Source organism: Ptychodera flava, chromosome 5, assembly GCF_041260155.1.
Source record: "Ptychodera flava strain L36383 chromosome 5, AS_Pfla_20210202, whole genome shotgun sequence".
NCBI classification, from domain to species: Eukaryota; Metazoa; Hemichordata; class Enteropneusta; family Ptychoderidae; genus Ptychodera; species Ptychodera flava.
In genome coordinates this window covers 43,748,070-43,766,933 of record NC_091932.1, presented here as the reverse complement: position 1 = coordinate 43,766,933, position 18,864 = coordinate 43,748,070, and the positions used below count along the sequence as shown (strand labels likewise).

The following is an 18,864-nucleotide window of genomic DNA, read 5'->3' as shown; positions in this document are numbered from 1 at the left end:
GTCAACGGATACAGAAAGTCACCACTGATCTGACATGAGTTACTTTACAGATGTGAGGTTTTATTCTACTATTTATTATTTATAATCTTTACTCAGACTTGTGAAACATAATGGTTGCCTGCCTGTATTAGAAATAGCTTACAATCTTTACATTGCAGTAACAGACCCTATGAAACATAACGGTTGCACGCCATGATTTCCAAAATGTGGTTACAGTGTTGACTGTAACAAGATCTTGCAGATTAAAATTTATTCTGAAGGTGCTTTCAGCTTGCCCTTCAATTCCTGCATTTATAACTACAACACTGGATAATCTGGATTTGATTTTCTCAGTATCAAAGAATAGCATGCTTCACCATATATCATGTACTGGCCATGCTGCAGATTCATTCCTTCTATGGAATGAACAGGACCATTACATAGGAAATATGATAGGAAATGGGAGATGTTAGAAGATTCACTGCAATCACATAGCTGGGGGAAAACATACCAGTTTAAACAGCCTTTTTACATCATGTGAGCTTGTAATGGTAAGAAGTAAAAAAAGAAAAAAAATTAAAAGTCACACTTGTGAAGAATTAGCAGAGCTGTTAGAGTGAACAAAAGATATTTATCAAAGCATTACACAATGAATTCAAAGTTGGAGATTAAAACCCAAGGCATTTATTATTTTGAAGTCAATCTGTGAACTGTGGCAATTCTGGCTTTTATGTTAAGTTAGCAGAAGCTTATCTGTATCATTGCCTTTCTGTAAGAGAGACTTTTCATGTCTTCATTGTTCCACTTCTATTCTTTTTCACTTAACATTGAATTGCCTGTACGTAACCATACTGTGAAAATACCATTGCACCAAAATGGGCCACCACAGTCTCATCTTTATCTCTTTGCTTGCCATAATCTCTCTCATGAAATGATGAATTTCTACCTTCTACTAAACATATACAAAGTAAAGCTACCAAATATTTTTACATCAGTTTGTCAATAAATTGAACTATTAATAATTGTATGTTGAAAAGAAATGACTCTACATTTATTGTAAATTTCCATTCTTCCACGAAATAACCAAAATCTTCTTTTGATGTGAATTTCACTTTGAAGGAGAAGATTTTCCAGAATTCTGATTTACTTTCCATGGAGTTGAGCCAATCCTGATCATTTAAAATGCTTTACTTCAGTAAGCTGTGATGTACTTCTAATTGATGGAACTATACTATGTGTTTTACCAATGTAGTGTTGTATGTTTATGGAACTTTGATGTCCGGTATTGTCATGAAACTATGAAACCATCTTTGATTGGGTAGTAGTAAGAAGTTGCTGGTGTTTAACTTAAACTGTATTTGTAGAGCAACCAGTGGTTCTTCCCAATTTGTATTGTGAACCAACACATACTACAAGACTAAAGCTGGCATTAAAGGTATACGGTCACCTGTTCCAATTTTGCCACAGTTACCATGGAAAGAGAAAATCTAACCAATTACAGATTTTAAGCAGGTGGCCGCTTTTTAAAAACAGTGCCCTCACACTGGTATTTTGAATACCAAGGAACCATATATGGGCATATTTAGATTACAGGTGGCTGTATACCTTTAACGGTATGACATACTTACAGGTCTGATCAATGTGATTGAAATATTGTCAAATTTGCATTAAAACAAGAATATTTCTATCGTGTTTCAAATTCCTGCGGCTGGTAGTTTATGAGTTTACAATTATTGACCATTTTTAACATTTATTTGCTCAATCATTTATCCAACTTTGATTGCATAAACATGAATCTAAATGCTACAAAGAAAATCTCTACCAACTATTGAAGTCATAGAAATTTAAAATTTTGGCAGCAGGATTTTTGACAATTTATTAAAAAATCTATTTTGCTCATTTGCATAATGGTCATCTTATCAACTTGGCTTCTATGTGCTAGATTTTGACTCATAAAAGGAACATACCCATCAAATTCAATGGCCTAAGGCTTGTCATAATTTTTGACCATTTTTCCGTGTTTATATCGTCCATTTGACATTAAGATCTTAGAAATTCAATTCCTGAGCAGAACTCTATATACACACAATATTTCAAGATTATTAGTGCTACTCTTTCCAAGAAAACTGAGTGGACAGACAGAATGACATATATACATATATACATACATACATACAGAGACAGACAGACAGACAGACAGACAGTAGACAGCTAAGGTTCTATTTGCTTCTTTTGCCATAGTTGTATGGCAACTGGAAGCTGAAAAAACTGATTATTGTGATATTGATTGAATGGATTTGATGTTAAAACATCAATTTTGAGAGATTTGTGTGTTCACAGGTGTGGAAAAGATGTGATGCTCTGCCAGTGAGAACTGGAAAATGTTTGAAGTAGATGTATAATAATGATTACAAAAATTAAATTGGATATCTTGGCAAAATGAAATGATATCAATTATTAATAATGAAGTGTAAAATGATGTATATAGGATTATGCTTGGATTGGGATTATCAAAAAAAGTAGTCTGTAATGTGTCATGGACAACTAAATTTGTTGAATCAACTCAGGGCAGCACTTTCAACATTTCTGGAAAACAAATTGGATACTAAGTGTATGATAAAAAAATTTTGTGAGATTTAACAAAGCCTCTTGTAGGATAAATTCCCAATTTTCTTGCAATTCTTCTTCTGATAAAAACCCTGAAATAAAGGTTGCGTCTACACTGAAGCTTGTCAGAATTAGAGTTACTTTCTGGCAGAATATTTCAAAATTAGACTTGAATGATTATGTAGCTAGCTGTACGTTACATTGAATGTTTTCTGTCACTGCAAAAGCCAGTGCCTGTGCTCAAATAATTTGCTACTTGCCACACAGAACACACTACAATTTCAAAGCTTGCCTGAACATATCAAATGCACTTGCACTATAATTCATGAATATGCTAAAAGTGTTTTCACAAAAACATCAGCGGTACACAAAGCAAAAGGCGAGAATCAGACAAAATTTACTTGCTTGAAAATACATACCAAAACTACAAACCATAACAAATCAAAACTTAAAACTGCTGTGCAAAATAAATCAAACTTCAAAGACAATGTGTCGGTGACCAATTTATAATTGAATTGTAATTTCCTGTACCATTTTCAACAGGCATATAATTTCCCATACACTGTAAATTCCAAATAAACAAAAATAACGTAACTGCAATAAAGTCCAAATAAATGACGAGATAAACAATACAAAAGTAATCATAGAAGTGCTCATGAAAACAAACCCATCTTGATAGACACAAATTCATTGCAAAATGTTGGGAATGTATCGTGATGTGCTTAGGTTCAGATAACGTACCAACTTTTTCATGAGTTTACGAAGTGCTTTTGCGCTGCTCGTCCAGAGGGGTTGCAAGACAAATGAATTAATGACATATTAAGGACAGCCAAGTCTTAAATATGAGATGAGTAACTGTGTTAATATGGGTGTTATATTGAGTATGTACCGGTATGTGATATTGTGACAGAATGATGTAGGAAAATTGGTGAAAACAGCTCAAGCGGGGTAAAACGTCGGTGTATAATAAGTTCAAAAGCAGCATTATACACATCAGACTGCCTATGGGTAAGTGGGTATGTGCTTTGTATACCCATATGGCATAACTGGGTTGATAAGATGTGCCAAGGTATGTGCTTTGTATACCCAGAAGGTACAACTGGGTTGATAAGATTTGCCAAGGTATGTGCTTTGTATACCCATATGGCAGATGTGTCAAGGTATTCTTTTTGTACACCATACAGCTCAACCAGGTTGAAAAGATGTGCCAACTGAAACAAAATCTGATAGAAATTTATATCTTGTAAACAACATGGCAAATTAATATACATGTCAAGCGTGAAATTTACACATAGGATTGAATTTCCTACCTTCTGGGAGAGAGTTTTTCTGTCTGGGGTAAGAGTTTTACTGATGCACCTTCTACTGGGGTTTCTCCTGCGGTGAAAAGGTAAATAAATTACTAATTTAAAAAAAACTCTTATATACCATCTATAAATAAAACATCTTACTTTTTGTTTCTGTTTGTCATGATGTCTATGTGATCAGTAAAGCAAATGGCTTAAAAATTTGGACAAATTAAAAAGCAAAAAGAAATAAGAAGTGTTAGTTCTAATGATTAGATAGATCTGTAACCAGTTTGCAGGGTTTGGTTATAGTTACATTTTACTTTATCTTCTCAATCAAAGATGGTATAACCTTTGTATGATGAATCTGAAGGACAGCAAATTGCCACTGCAAATTTCAGGAATACTGACACGAAAAACACTTCAGAAACTGCTGAACAAAAAAGATCTAATTATCCAAAACCACATTTTGTTCAGAAACTGCTGAACAAAGATGATACAATTAACCAAAACTCAATCAAACTTGCATCCGTATATTTCCTGTCAAATATGAAGCAACCTTAAGATATGTGGTACCAATATGATTTTTGGGTGTGGGTTTTACATTATTGTACCTGAACTAATTTCTGCACAAATACCTTACGTCAATTTCAACTGTTGGGAAATTCCATTGACCCAGCTTTATACACAAAAATATTTTCGAACCATACACCCTCATCGCTAGCACCATGCTGGCTGGTGACGTCATATGTGTCCATATTCAGTTTTTTAGCATTAATCCTTCCATGGTTTATCAATGGTTAATCCAAGACTTTTAAACCTAAACCATTTTCATGAAAATTTATTAAATTAATGTCTTTTCATCAGTTTTTGACCTACCTTGACCAGTGGACACTGCTCCAAGCAGTCCAGTTGGCAGACTCTTGGTGGCTCTCCTACCACGAGTCTTTTTCTTCTTTTCAATGTCACTGTCAGTTCCACTACCTTTTCTGTTATAATAACCTTTGGCACTGGGACTGTGAGATGCACTACGTCTTTTGCTGGTTGACATTTTCCGAAATCTTCGCTTTGGTGGGTCGGACCTGAAGGCAAGCCAATGTTTGGTTTTCAACACAAATTTACTGGTATGTCATTGACACATGTCATCAGTATACTAGTATAAGTTATAGTTTTATTGCTTAAGGTGGCTGGAAAGGTTAGAGCGTCAGTTATAAACTTCAACAAGTCATCATTGATGACACAGTCCCCACTTGTTAATGGGTACTTTGATTATAGGTCCTCAGAGAGGATAGAATCCTCTTCATTAGGTCTGTGATAAAAATACTTTTGATACAGATGGCACTCAATGTCCAAGAATGAGTTCCATGGTGGTGAAAACATAAAACCAATGTAGGCCGTCATCCTAATTACAAAAGGTCATTAAATGAGTCAATTAGGAATTAATTGACAGAATGTTGCCAAACATTTTTGTATACTATCCTAACACTAACAGATTATCACCGGTACCATATTTCATAAAGTTTGATGCACTATTTACAATACTATGAGATCAACATCTGTATCAAGTTTCATCAAATTTGAAGCAGTATTTGTGGATATATCACTCTAATAAGAAAAGTTTGTTACATATGCAATGACAAATTAATTAAAATGACACTGATAAATGTCTTTTTCACTGTTAAAGAAATGTGAGCTTAACATCTGTACCAAGTTTCATGAAATTTGATGCAGTATTCCTTGACATATCAGCCTAATTATGAAACTTCAGTAATTAACATGATACTGCTACATGCCGTGAAACAAATTAACTTGCATATGTATGACATAGGTCAATGTCCTTATACCAACTTTGAATTATACTGGTAGAAATATGTCTGAGTTATGGCTCTGTACATGAAAAAATTGTAACAAAATCGCCGCCATGCAGCCGTATTTGATTTTACTGTCTAAAAAATCGACATGCATATGTATGACATAAGTCAATGTCCATTTACCAACTTTGAATAAAATCAGTTGAGACTTGCCAGAGTTATGGCTCTCGACATGAAAAAAACATAACAAAATGGCCACCATGTGGCCATATTGGATCATATCATGAAACAAATAGACGTACATATGTATAACATAAGTCAATGCCCTTGTACCAACTTTGAATAAATTCGCTTGATACATGAATAAAATCGCTTGAAATATGTCTGAGTTATGGCTCTGTACATGAAAAGTCATAAAATGGCCGCATGGTGGCCATATTGGATTGTATCACAAAACAAATTGACGTGCATATGTATGACATATGAAGTAATCCTTGTACCAACTTTTAATGAAATCGCTCCAGGCATCTCTGAGATATCTGCATGAACGGACGGACGCACGCACGCACGCATGCACGCAAGGAGGAACGGACATGACCAAACCTATAAGTCCGCCCAGACAGTGTCTGTGGGGACTAATAAAACTATTAAAATATGAAAGTAGTCAACATTCTCTGTGGAATAAAATAACTAGACATTTGGAAGCTTCTGAAAAACTGACCAAATAAGAAAAAGTTGGGGAGTTCTAAGTGTATTAACTATGGTAGAGGTCCCCTAGTTTTTATTAAATGTTTGAAAAGGGAACGTCATTATTTGCTGTTTTTCAGGAAAGTTTGACAAGGCAGTGCTTGCATTCAGAGTGAGTGACTGCTATTTTAAATGAATTTTTATATTCTTTGAGTGTCAAAGAGGTGTCAAAAGTGAGATTAACCAAAACGACTGCTGTGTGACTTCAAAAGAGGGGTGCAAATATGGCTTGTTTTCAACATTTTTGACAAAATAACAGTTTTCCTACATAATTTTATGTCAATTGAATCCAACCTATGAAATGAGATATGGACATGGAATTTTTACAGCCTATTAACAAGGTTACAGACAAGATGACTATGGGACAATTTTGCTGTATTTGAAGTACTTTTTGAAAAATCACATTTTGAAATTTGGAAGAATTTTTTAATAATTTTTTGATATGTAAACCCATGTAAAATCATAAAAACAAATTTTATTCACAAATCCTCCCGTACACATGTTACAATTAATAGTGTCAACATGTTTATAACTAATTTGGTAATATTAAGTACTATCCAATTATTATTCAATTCAAATACTAGGTAAAAAAATATGAACAATTAAATTTTAATATTTACTGGTGTCATATTTCAAAATCATGGCTGCGTATATACAATTTTTATATTCTCTGGAGAAAGTATTAAGTAAGGGAGTTATCCCGAAAATTTGAACTAAATATTTTGATTCTAACACTTGAAAGTTGACATTAACTCTGAGAAAAGAGTTGGTTCAAAAAATAGCCTTTCAAGCCACCTTTATTGCTTAATCTATTTCTGTTCAGGTACAGTGGAGTTATCAAACACAGAGTGTTCAACTTGCAATTCTCATGGACAACAAAGTTGAACCCTTCCCATCCCAATCAACAGTCATTGTCCCAACCTGTAATTTTGGTGCTTTGATTAGACGTAACTGAATGGAAGTCAAAATAATGCACCGATTAAAATTTGTAACTGGTAAGCATAGGTATATATAGTCACATATATACGTCATTATAGCACCAAGGTTAAATGAAATTGGTCTTGCAATGTCTGACTTATGACTTCAAGCCTGACTCAACTTAAAGGTCTGGTGAAACGCCCATGTTGCAAAATCACAGAAATACAGTTGATGGTCTATAAAACAGTTGTGTTCATTTCTTTTTTCGTTTAGCGCGGTGTTATGAAATATGGCAAAAGAAAAATGCAATGTGGGTGTGTCCCCAAGCCTCTCCAGTCGACTTTTTTCTGCTTTCCGAAGTTTGCCCGACGCCGTATCTCATGACGGGAAGTAACTATTTCACACCTCCATAAGTTCCCCACGGGGGTAACTTCTAGGGTTTCCGCTTACATGATCAGTACAGTGTCCTCCTTCACTATGGGAAAACGTTGTCGGTTGCATGCACAAGAATAAATTATCAACACATCAACCCTGTATCCACTTGTCTTTACTTTAACACTGAAAATTACATGATTCTGGATCACGATGCAAATCGACAGTAACATGGAACGTAAATGGGACCGCAATTAAAATGCACTACAACACGGAAGGTTGGGACCGCGATGCAAATCAACTGCATGAACAGCAACAGTGAACGTTGGGACTGCCATTAAAATGCACTGGTCTACAACATGAAACGTCAGGACCGCAATGCAAATCGACAGTAACATAAAATGTAAGTGGGACTGTGATAAAATGCACTACAATAGAGAAGGTTTGGACTGCGATGCAAATCAGCTGCATGAACAGCAACACTGAACGTTGGGACACGGTGGTTGGGACTACCATTATAATGAACATCAGGGAATGCAGAGATCGCGATACAAATCATCAAGGTAGATTTCTACCTTCATGATACAAATAGACAGCAACACGGAACGCGTCGTTGGGACGGTGATTAAAATGAAGAACAACGGGGAATACTGGACCATCAGGCCTGCCATGAAAATCGACCGCAACATGGAACGTTTATTAGACCGCAATTAAAATGCACAACACGGAACACCTCAACCACAATGCAAATCAACTGCAACACTGAACATTGTGGCCGCATTTAAAATGCGTATGTCTGCTATGTATAGCAAAAATTTCAATTCTTGCTAGCGAGCGTTCCTATACCTGCTATACACTAGACAAAATGACATCAAATTTATCGCTAGGGCTCGGTTGCATGTGTCTAAGTTTCAGTTCTCGCGAGAGTCATTTATGCATGCTGTACACTAGACTACATGACGTCCAATCTCTCGCAAGACTTGGCTTGATTGCAAATGCGCACAACAGAAAGAACGCAATAATACGGAAGTAGACACAGTATTTTGCGAATCACTGAGAGAGAAGCGCAGATCAACAAAAGACAAAAAACCCCACGTTTTTTCTTCATTTTGCCATAAATTTTATACAAAAATAAGTTTCGCCACTGTGGCGAATTAGGATCGATTTTTTTTCGCCACTTTGGATTTCAATTGGCATTGGCGAATGGGCAGCGTGAACACAGGTGGGTTGCACTGATCGCACAAGAGACTTGAACTGACTTTGTTTTGTTAGCGGATACCGGGCAGAGATAAGGCGGCGTGGGACTGCTATTCAATATAAATGAATACCACTGTGACGTCACAGTTGGCCAACCATGACTCCCGCTGTGGGCGTGACCCAGAGTTGCAAAATGACCTTATAAAAACCATGCATAGAAATATAAAAAAAGTTAACATTCGCGCGTACTTTGAGGTTGCAATTCTGTTGTGAGTGTAAAAATATTGACCTCCTGGAAGACATTCAGTCACAAGAACGGGATCATTGCACCAGACCTTTAAAAATAAAATGGCCATCAGGCAGCCTTGAATCGTTATCACATGCATCTGTACTTAATGGTACTATACCCTTGTGACAAGTTTTATTGAAATCGGTCTTGAAATTTCTGAGTAATGGCTTAGGACAGACAATAAATTGAGAACAAAATGACTGCTACATGGCTATATTAGATGATGTCACTATACAAACTGACATACATTTGTAGTCTAACTGCACAAATGGTTGAATAAAAGTCAAGTCCTAGAAGTGAAATATTACGACACTGCCATCTTGCAATAAATATCTACAGTGGTGTTCACAACTGACAACTTATGAGTCAGCTTAAGTCACTGAATGCATTACGATCCAGACTGATACCTCAACTCAATTCTGCAAGGTACATGACTGATATCTGTCTTGGCATACCACCTAAGACTACCACAAATTCCAACAAAATTGCGAGTGTGTCATCATACGGCATACATGTTTGATTATACCACCAAACATCTTGATGTGCCTTTCATGTGATTGAAGGAGTTTCCAGGAGACTTTAAAATTCATGGACTTTCAAGGAGCATACGAATCTTGCAGTTCTCAAGAGACTTCACAAGCTGTGGAACAGGAAATGGGTTAGATTTTGAGAACTTTCAATGTTCTTAAAATCTGTTCCAAAGCAACATGCTACCTTCTTTTTGTGATGAAAAGACACCATTTTCCTTCTGAACTGATAAATACTTACGATGGTGGATCAAACACAGCTCTAGGTCGTGGTATTGTTGATCTCTCTGATGACTGGTGTGGGTTTTGACTGCTTGGTTTATGCGGATGAATTATCCTAAGTCCAGGTGTCTGTTCAGTAAAAAAAAAACACATCATCTACGGTCTCATTTCAGTTCAATACAGTACAAACATGTGGGGTACTCTATTATTCTGAAATTTCAATTTCAAATGAGTGTTGTGCTGAGATGAACAGACTCAAAATACTTCTTGAAAAGCATACATGTTTTTCTTCTTTTTCATCCCCAAGTTTTTTTGTACAATTTGGTTACTGTTATTTTAATCTACCATTATTATGTATGACAATATATCCAGTACATGACAAACATTGCTACAACTTCATATTTTCACTTCTCTGGGGAATTATTGAAATTTATAAATGAATGACTAATTCTATCAATCAATGCAATTGTGTCCCCTAATGAGTTTTAAGTTGCAAGGCCAGAGCTGAAACTTGACTTTGATGATTGTCGTTCATAAGCCAAACAAAGTTGATCAGTACAAATATCCTTATTGTCTGGAAATGAAGCAGTAAGTCATATACTATGCTTTATGCTGTGCTTACATAGTTTGGTACAATTATAATGAAACTATTTCCAGTGATGATGATCATTGCAGAGCTATATGATATGACAAATTAGTTACTAAGCAACAGCTGGTTAACGTTGGAAATATTGAGTTCTAACATTTTCACAATATTCAGAATTATTGCAGCTTGAATACAGCGTAACAATATGTTTGTTAATTCCAAGGGATTTGTAAATTGGCCTGAAAAAGATCAATAGTCCCTTGCTTTGGTACCAAATGCATAATAAATCATGATTTCAAAATAGCGTCAATGACACTGTAGCTCCCATCCTGGACTATTTAGTGTTTGTTTTCTGGTCAGATATTTGAACATGTGTGAAAGGGATAAAGTGCATGAAGTGAAAATACTTAAATAAAATGTACTGGAGACAGTGAAATACGTTTAATGTAATTATTCAGAATATAAATGGAAAAAATACAGAATTAGATATATCGAATACTGTGATACAACCATTAACTCAACAAGTCATTTACAATGACATAGTCCCACTTGTAATAGGAGTATTAGTCATGATGGGGCAGGAAAATGTGGTCATTAAGAAGTATCACTGGAGTGTACATGTTGAGATCTATGGGCACATAGGTCTATGTCGTTGTTCCCAATTTGAAACACATGAGGCATGTCTAGACCTCTAGCAGTATTGGCCAGCCAAGAAATACATATGCGCATTATAAATGAGGTACAAGATGTGACATCTTAAGGTCTAATATCCTATCAAAATTGGAGGGTATAGAACTTGTGGTTACTGAAATATGCATATATATGTATAATCAAGGTCAAACGTCATCGAGGTCACATGACATTTTGAAAAAAAAATTATATTGCTAATTAATCCCTATATGCCAAAAAATCAGATCTCTAGCTCTATTCGCTTGCCCAGAATTAGATGTGTACATAATTAATGAGGTAAAGTTGTCATAAGGTCTCCCATCCTACTAAATACAAAGGACATAGCACTTGTGGTTACTTATTTATTGACATAAACATATATTTTAGGTAAAAGGTCATCGAGGTCACATGACATTTGGTCAAAAAATTTCTCTCCTATAGTTATCCCTATATACCAAAAATCAGACATCCAGCTCTATTGGCTCGCTCAGAATGAGATATGCACATAATTATTGAGGTACAGTATGTGGCGTCATAAGGTGTCCAATCATACCAAACATGAAGGGTGAAGCACTTGTGGTTACCGAGTTATGGAAAAATATGTATATTTGAGGTCAAAGGTCACCGAGGTCACGTGACATTTTGTCAAAAAAATTGTATTGCTAAGTTATCCCTATATACCAAAAATCAGACCTCTAGCTCTATTGGCTCGCTCAAAATTAGATATGCGCATAAGTAATGAGGTACAATATGTGGCGTCATAAGCTGTCCCATCATACCATATATGAAGGGTGGTAGCACTTGTGGTTACTGAGTTATGGACAAATATGTATATTTGAGGTCAAAGGTCACCGAGGTCACGTGACATTTTGTCAAAAAAATTGTTTTGCTAAGTTATCCCTATATATCAAAAATCAGACCTCTAGCTCTATTGACTCGCTCAAAATTAGATATGCGCATAATTAATGAGGTACAATATGTGGCGTCATAAGGTGTCCCATCATACCATACATGAAGGCTGTAGCACTTGTGGTTACTGAGTTATGGACAAATATGTATATTTGAGGTCAAAGGTCACCGAGGTCACGTGACATTTTGTCAAAAAAATTGTTTTGCTAAGTTATCCCTATATACCAAAAATCAGACCTCTAGCTCTATTTGCTCGCTCAAAATTAGATATGCGCATAATTAATGAGGTACAATATGTGGCGTCATAAGCTGTCCCATCATACCATATATGAAGGCTGTAGCACTTGTGGTTACTGAGTTATGGACAAATATGTATATTTGAGGTCAAAGGTCACCGAGGTCACGTGACATTTTGTCAAAAAAATTGTTTTGCTAAGTTATCCCTATATACCAAAAATCAGACCTCTAGCTCTATTGGCTCGCTCAAAATTAGATATGTGCATAATTAATGAGGTACAATATGTGGCGTCATAAGCTGTCCCATCATACCATATATGAAGGGTGGTAGCACTTTTGGTTACTGAGTTATGGACAAATATGTATATTTGAGATCAAAGGTCATCAAGGTCACATGACATTTTGTCAAAATATCCGAGATATCTGCGTGAACGGATGGACTCACGGATGGACGAACAGACGGACATGACCAATCTATAAGCACACTGGACTTCATCCGTGGGGACTAAAAATTGTGTCACTGCATCCTTTTTGCAATATGAATACGATGAGAAACTAAATTTTATTTTTCGTGGCCTTATACATGGGAGTCTATGGAGATCTGCCTTATACATGGGAGTCTATGGACGTGTAAACTAAAAATATGCAAATTTCACCACGATTTGCCCAAATTTGGGAAAGGTCACTCCTATGCACTTCCATACCAAGTTTCAAATCAATCGGACTTGTGGTTTCAGAGCAGGAGATTTTTTGACCAAAAATGGGAGAAAAATTACAAAAAAATTCATGAAAAATAGCAAGTCCAAGATACTGACCCAAGATGCACACAATCATTTCATGTCAGCCCAAAGTACTTACATGCTAATTTTTCATGTAATCTGCTCAGTGGTTATTGAGTTTTTTCAATTTTGACTGTTTTACATTTTTTCACTTAATTTGCATATTTTTGGCAATGACAACTTCATTTGAACAAAATCTCATCTACAGCCCATCATCCATGTACACACCAAATATCAAGATGAAATGTACAGCGGTTTTGGAGTTTTTGATGTTGACGGACAGACATACAGACATACAGACGTACAGACATACAGACATACAGACATACATACATACAGACATTTTCCTAGCCCATAAGAATAGCTTCCATTGCCATATATACATATGGCTATGGAGCTAAAAAGCAGTTGTGTGCATTGCCTTTTGCTTATATGTATATCACACCCTGGCCAGTACTACACAACCTACCGGTAGTAGGCATATGTACGCCCAGGGGTTAGGGCGCCATCAACAGTTGAACTCACCAAAACCACGCACACTATTGCTTTTAAAAAATTTTTGAAATGATGATTTATTGTTTAATTGACATCATTGATCTTTTTCATTATGAATCCCTGTGGGTTAATGGCCAGTTTATATGGCCAGATATACTTTGTTTTGAATTTAATGATCACTTTTTTACAAGAAAAGGTATTTTGAGTCTTGAATACATCTCAGGTTATTCTGTTCCCTCAATATTCAATCACATTACGCATGCATTAGGGTTATGACACTCTGGATTAATACACCTTTAGAAAAGAGATTACCATGTACAAAGGGAAATAATTATTTGCTGAGTGACACATAAATACTTTTCAAATCTACAATATCTTGACAACTCCACAGAATTCCATCTGATGGAAGGTTGATGCTGAAAGGGAGGTACATATATGGATACACTATAATGATGGCAATTGGTCAAAATCCACCACACTGCACAAGACTCAATTTGGGGGTATATACAACAGCAAAACCACACTCCATGCAAATTGTCCTGTTCTCTGAACAAATACAAAATTAAAATTCCATCCTCTGAAAAATTATACAGCATTCATAAAAGGCAACAAGAAATGTTTGACAGCATCGCAGAAATTTAAAACATAATTTGTTAATTAATTTTAAAATTTCAGCACCTAGTTTGTCTACAAATGGATGTTGAGATCCAAAATACAGTTCCATACATGTTTCCATAGCATTTCATAGTATCCATATCAAAATTTATTTGAGATCATTTTTGAAATTTAGTCAAGAACTGACTAGATTGCTGGAAAAATATTTCTTGCAGCTTGTGTACTCTGATTATTCCGAGTTTCAACAGTTGATGTGTGTCAGATCATACGGCCACAATCAGATTTGTCTAATTTGCACTCTTATGCCACTGGCTGATTTAATCAATCATTGAAATCAGAATTGTCCTCTGACACAAAGTATTTCTTTGCTCTTGTACATGAGTGGTGATTTCTCAAAGAAAACCTCCAACCAAAGACGCAATTTTACTTCCAAGAAAACTTTAGTGCATCCATTATTTAAAGAAAACTAGAGTACACCATAAGAAAGAAAATTTTACACCATGTTTATCAGTACAAGAAAACATTCACATAATTAATATGCAGATTGAGTTCAGGTAAATTAAGGACTTCAATAAATAGTTTGCGATAGCTCTCAATACCTTACTCATTATTATGATACACAAAAACAGTTAATAAAGTAAGTATATAATTTTTTTTGTGAATTTCGAAAGACTGCATTAGTCATTGCTGTGCACACTTCCCTTACATTGTTACTTTTACATATTTCATTCCTATTGAATTCATAATTAATTCTTGACTGACCTCAAGGAAAATAAACTCTTGCATTTTCTAAATTGACCACACAGGTCAAAAATAAAAACAAAAATATCTAATTATTGTTTTCAAACACTATGATTTCATAGAGCAAAGCTGTTATGTACTAGCTGAGTCAGCCGGGACATAAATGCTATGTGATAAAACAATTAACACTTGAAAAATTCACTTGCATAAACTCAAAAATTAGGCTAGGGCACTTTTCTAGCTCAATACTGATTAGTCGATAGCTGGGGAACATCTCAAAGTGCAATTTAATTGGTTCAAACTGCGGTAACTTCTCATTATCCCTTTGCTACAAGTCAATAGCATTTCAACCTTTTAATCAAATTGCTATACCCCAGGTATTATGTATAAGTTTTGTGCAATGTGAATTTTTCAATTCAAAAGGTAAAATTTAGTGTCATTTTGGTTAGTGGTGTGTTTCTGCAAGCCAAGTCCTGAGGCTGGTTATCAATAGAATATTGATTTTGCTCAAACTTGTGATTACTTAAATAACAAGAAGTTTTTTTCTGTTTGATATCCACAGTTAGTAACTGTGATCAAAGAATTTTGTATTGGTAAAACAGTACAGACTGGCAACCAGTGTTTCCTCTAAGGTTTTGAGTAAGTCAGCAACTTAGGTTTTGGTGCTGAAGGGCACAGCAGCTGCAGGGGCAGTCATGTTGTGTCTTCTCTATATATACATATATCAAGTAACGTAAATCCGGTCATATAGTCACAACATACCCTGAACGTGTATGTGTACCATGTGTTGGTAGCATGTGCGCCACCAATGAGCCAACGAGCGCTTAAACTCAAAACACCTGAGATCACACCTTTCACCCTGAGTTTTGATGTTCATTGTTGCAAAACTAATGTTGATTGAAATGACTGAAACTAAAGTTGCACAAAACACAAAATTCCACTACATGAGCAGTCAGAGACACTGCGCAACTGGTGTACAAATAAGCCTTAGCAGGAACACTGCTGTGAACCCTTGATAAAAATATTTTCACAGAACTCTAGTAACATTCTTCTTGTTCATATTCTCAATCTGTGAAAAGCATGTGCAGGGTGTCTTCTATCTCATCTCAGGTCTTCCTACATGTGTAGTTTATGAAGTCACCTCATTACACAACACTGCAGTACCATACCCTATATGATGCTGTCATTTTCATAACTGAAACTCCTGAGTCATGTGAAATGGGACACGAGCAAAAATTGGTTAAGATTTGTATTTTCAACGATGTAAACTCGGCTACAACTTAAATGACTAATTATCCTCAATAACCGTACAAGTCAATACTTTAAATGGGAACTTACAGGACAGTGGGCACAATAGGGGGATTGCTGATGATGCAGCCATTTGCATACACTGGGCGGGAGTTTTGAATTCTCATAGCATCGCTTTGGCCGTATGAGAAATTTGAATAATCATGATCAACAATTACGTGACATATACAAAGAGGTGTCAAATGCTCGTACTGGGAATACATTTTGAAACATGCGTTCTTCGACAAAAAACAGAACATTTTTTCAGTTTACTTTAGACTCAAGAGTAGTCGCTATATATTCACATACATCATATGCAATATTAAATGACAATGAACATCTGAAACATGGCAAAATTATGGGATTCTGGGACCAAACACAGCACGTCAGATCAGTAGCTTGGCTTTTTTACATTTGCATAGATTTATGATAATCAGGCTTTTATAGGGGAAGTTCCTGTTTAAATAGCTTAAAGGCATGGTTCAGGCGTCAGATTGTCTTGCCAGGAAATTTACTTACTAGATTACATTTCAATGGAAAACAAAAGGCTATGACACTTTCATAATCCTCTTATAAACTAGAGCAAACTTGATCCCTCGATCCATTCTCCTACCTTTAAGTCAATCTTGGATGGTCATGAATTTCTAATCAAGGAAATAAGTTCAGTTGATTTCTATTTTATCGGTTTTTAGTATGAGAACACATTCCCTTTGAATAAAACCATTTTGATGCACCCAACAAATAGATAGTCTTCTATAAAGGCATGGGTCTGGCATCAGATTGTCTTGCCAGGAAATTTACTTACTAGATTACAATTTCAATAGAAAACAAAAGGTGGTGACACCTCCATAATACAGACCAGAACAAACTCGATCCCTGGGATCGAGTCCCTACCTTTAACGATACAACCACTTTGATGCACCCAGTAATTAGCTAATCTTCTATTAAAACTATCAACAGGAAACACCAGAATACTGACAGGACTAGAAAATGAATAAAACATCATAAAACCTTTCAGGAACAACAACCCCATACAAATTGAAACATTATCAAAGAAACATAATGCTTTGCAGGTCTTGTTACTTTCAATATTTTAGAAAAATATATTCTGTTGGTAGATCAAGGAAAGGTCACTGTATATTTAGACTGACTTCCATGATGAAAACAAAATGTATTCTGTAAAAGTGGAAACCTGTATTTTTCTAAGACTTTGCAAAGCTCAGAACTTGGCTTTCATCCAGTTAAATTACTTTTAAGACAAGCAAGATCTCAAATATCATTTAATAGACATACAGCTGTACTTTCAAAACACTGATTAACAATATTTCAAATTATTCTGTATTATTTTCCTTTTTATGGGAAGCATATCTTCCAATGTCCATGCTTATTAGTAAACACATGTTTGTAAGCTTTAAATAGCAGCCAATGAGCAGCCAACTTGTGCTTTAGGATTGAAAGGATTTAACTGCAAAATATCAACAAACTATGAAATAAAGAATAATTTTGACCTGGACGTAACAACTTTCCCAAAGCCATATTATTTGTCGGTGGTCTCTGATTGAACAAAGCTTTTTTTATAAAAAACATGCATATTAACTTGTGCAAAACAAAAGCAGCATAGGTAATAGGGATAAGAGGGTACATATTGCACTATTTTGAATGTTTGCATGCATGAACCACTCGGATAAATTGCCACAATAATTTTACCATATGGGATTACCACAACAGCTAGCATCTTATCATTAATAAGGACATGCATTGCTTGGTATAATGACACATGCAATTACAGCTTACACTACACTGACATCAAAATGTTATGTCACTACAGGAGTCCACAGATTGAAATTAAATTTTGTCATAATCGTTATTGTCAATGCACTGCCCTACATGTCACACACATCAATTCCACCCTGTAAAAACGTTTCTGGTGTGATTTACATCAAGCCTCTTTCCCATTAAACTGCCCCTTACCTTTCTTGAATCTCAAAATACTTTGGAATTCCTTCAATGTTGATATATATTTATTTATTTGCAATTTTGATGAGCACACAATAGTAATATTGGAGTTTGGTTTTATCAATTACAACTTGCAGAAGCTGAGATCAAGAATGAAAGTTAAGTCTGATTGAATTATAAAATTGTAAAGAGGGCACTTAGTAAAATCTCCACAAATTACACACAACTGAATAAGTTAGTGTAGAAAATCAATTCTCACAAAGTATTATGCTCAATCAACTATGCTGCAAGCGGTGTTTTGTTAAATTATTATTCATGAAGTTCATTACAATCTATGTTAACTGTGGGCACTGTGTAGTCAAACATAACCAGTGGACAACTTATTCCAATCTGTGGACTCTTGCAGTTTTACCCTGTCACCCCCTGCACTTCATGTAGTTTGGAACGACCTCAAACTTTGCATCTTGCTGGGTCATTCTATTGTACAGGAAAATAGGAGGGGAAGGTGTGGCAGATGAGATTTGTTTGCCTGTATTTACCATGGTAGGGACACTCATGGGAATACGGTGTTCATGCCTGGACAGACATCTTGGTGGTTGTACAGATACAGCTGCATTGCCACTGGGCTGTCGATT

General features: G+C 35.6%; 1 protein-coding gene across 19 annotated transcripts in view; it reads right to left on the bottom strand.

Annotated features, from left to right (window-relative positions):
• The window catches only part of LOC139134043 (cytosolic carboxypeptidase-like protein 5), a 66,499-nt gene that overhangs the window by 13,760 nt on the left and 33,875 nt on the right, over positions 1-18,864 (bottom strand). For 5 of the 19 annotated variants that reach the window (XR_011552699.1, XR_011552700.1, XM_070700901.1 and 2 more), the window contains exons 11-16: positions 18,769-18,855; positions 15,008-15,034; positions 9,975-10,084; positions 4,752-4,954; positions 3,897-3,963; positions 491-521 (exon numbers count right to left, since the gene is read on the bottom strand). Coding sequence is in view for 16 of the 19 variants with exons in the window: in XM_070700901.1 (XP_070557002.1) it covers positions 491-521; positions 3,897-3,963; positions 4,752-4,954; positions 9,975-10,084; positions 15,008-15,034; positions 18,769-18,855 (525 nt within the window). In the remaining 3 variants the exon portion in view is untranslated. The other 14 variants (XM_070700891.1, XM_070700893.1, XM_070700894.1 and 11 more) reach the window with 7 other exon arrangements.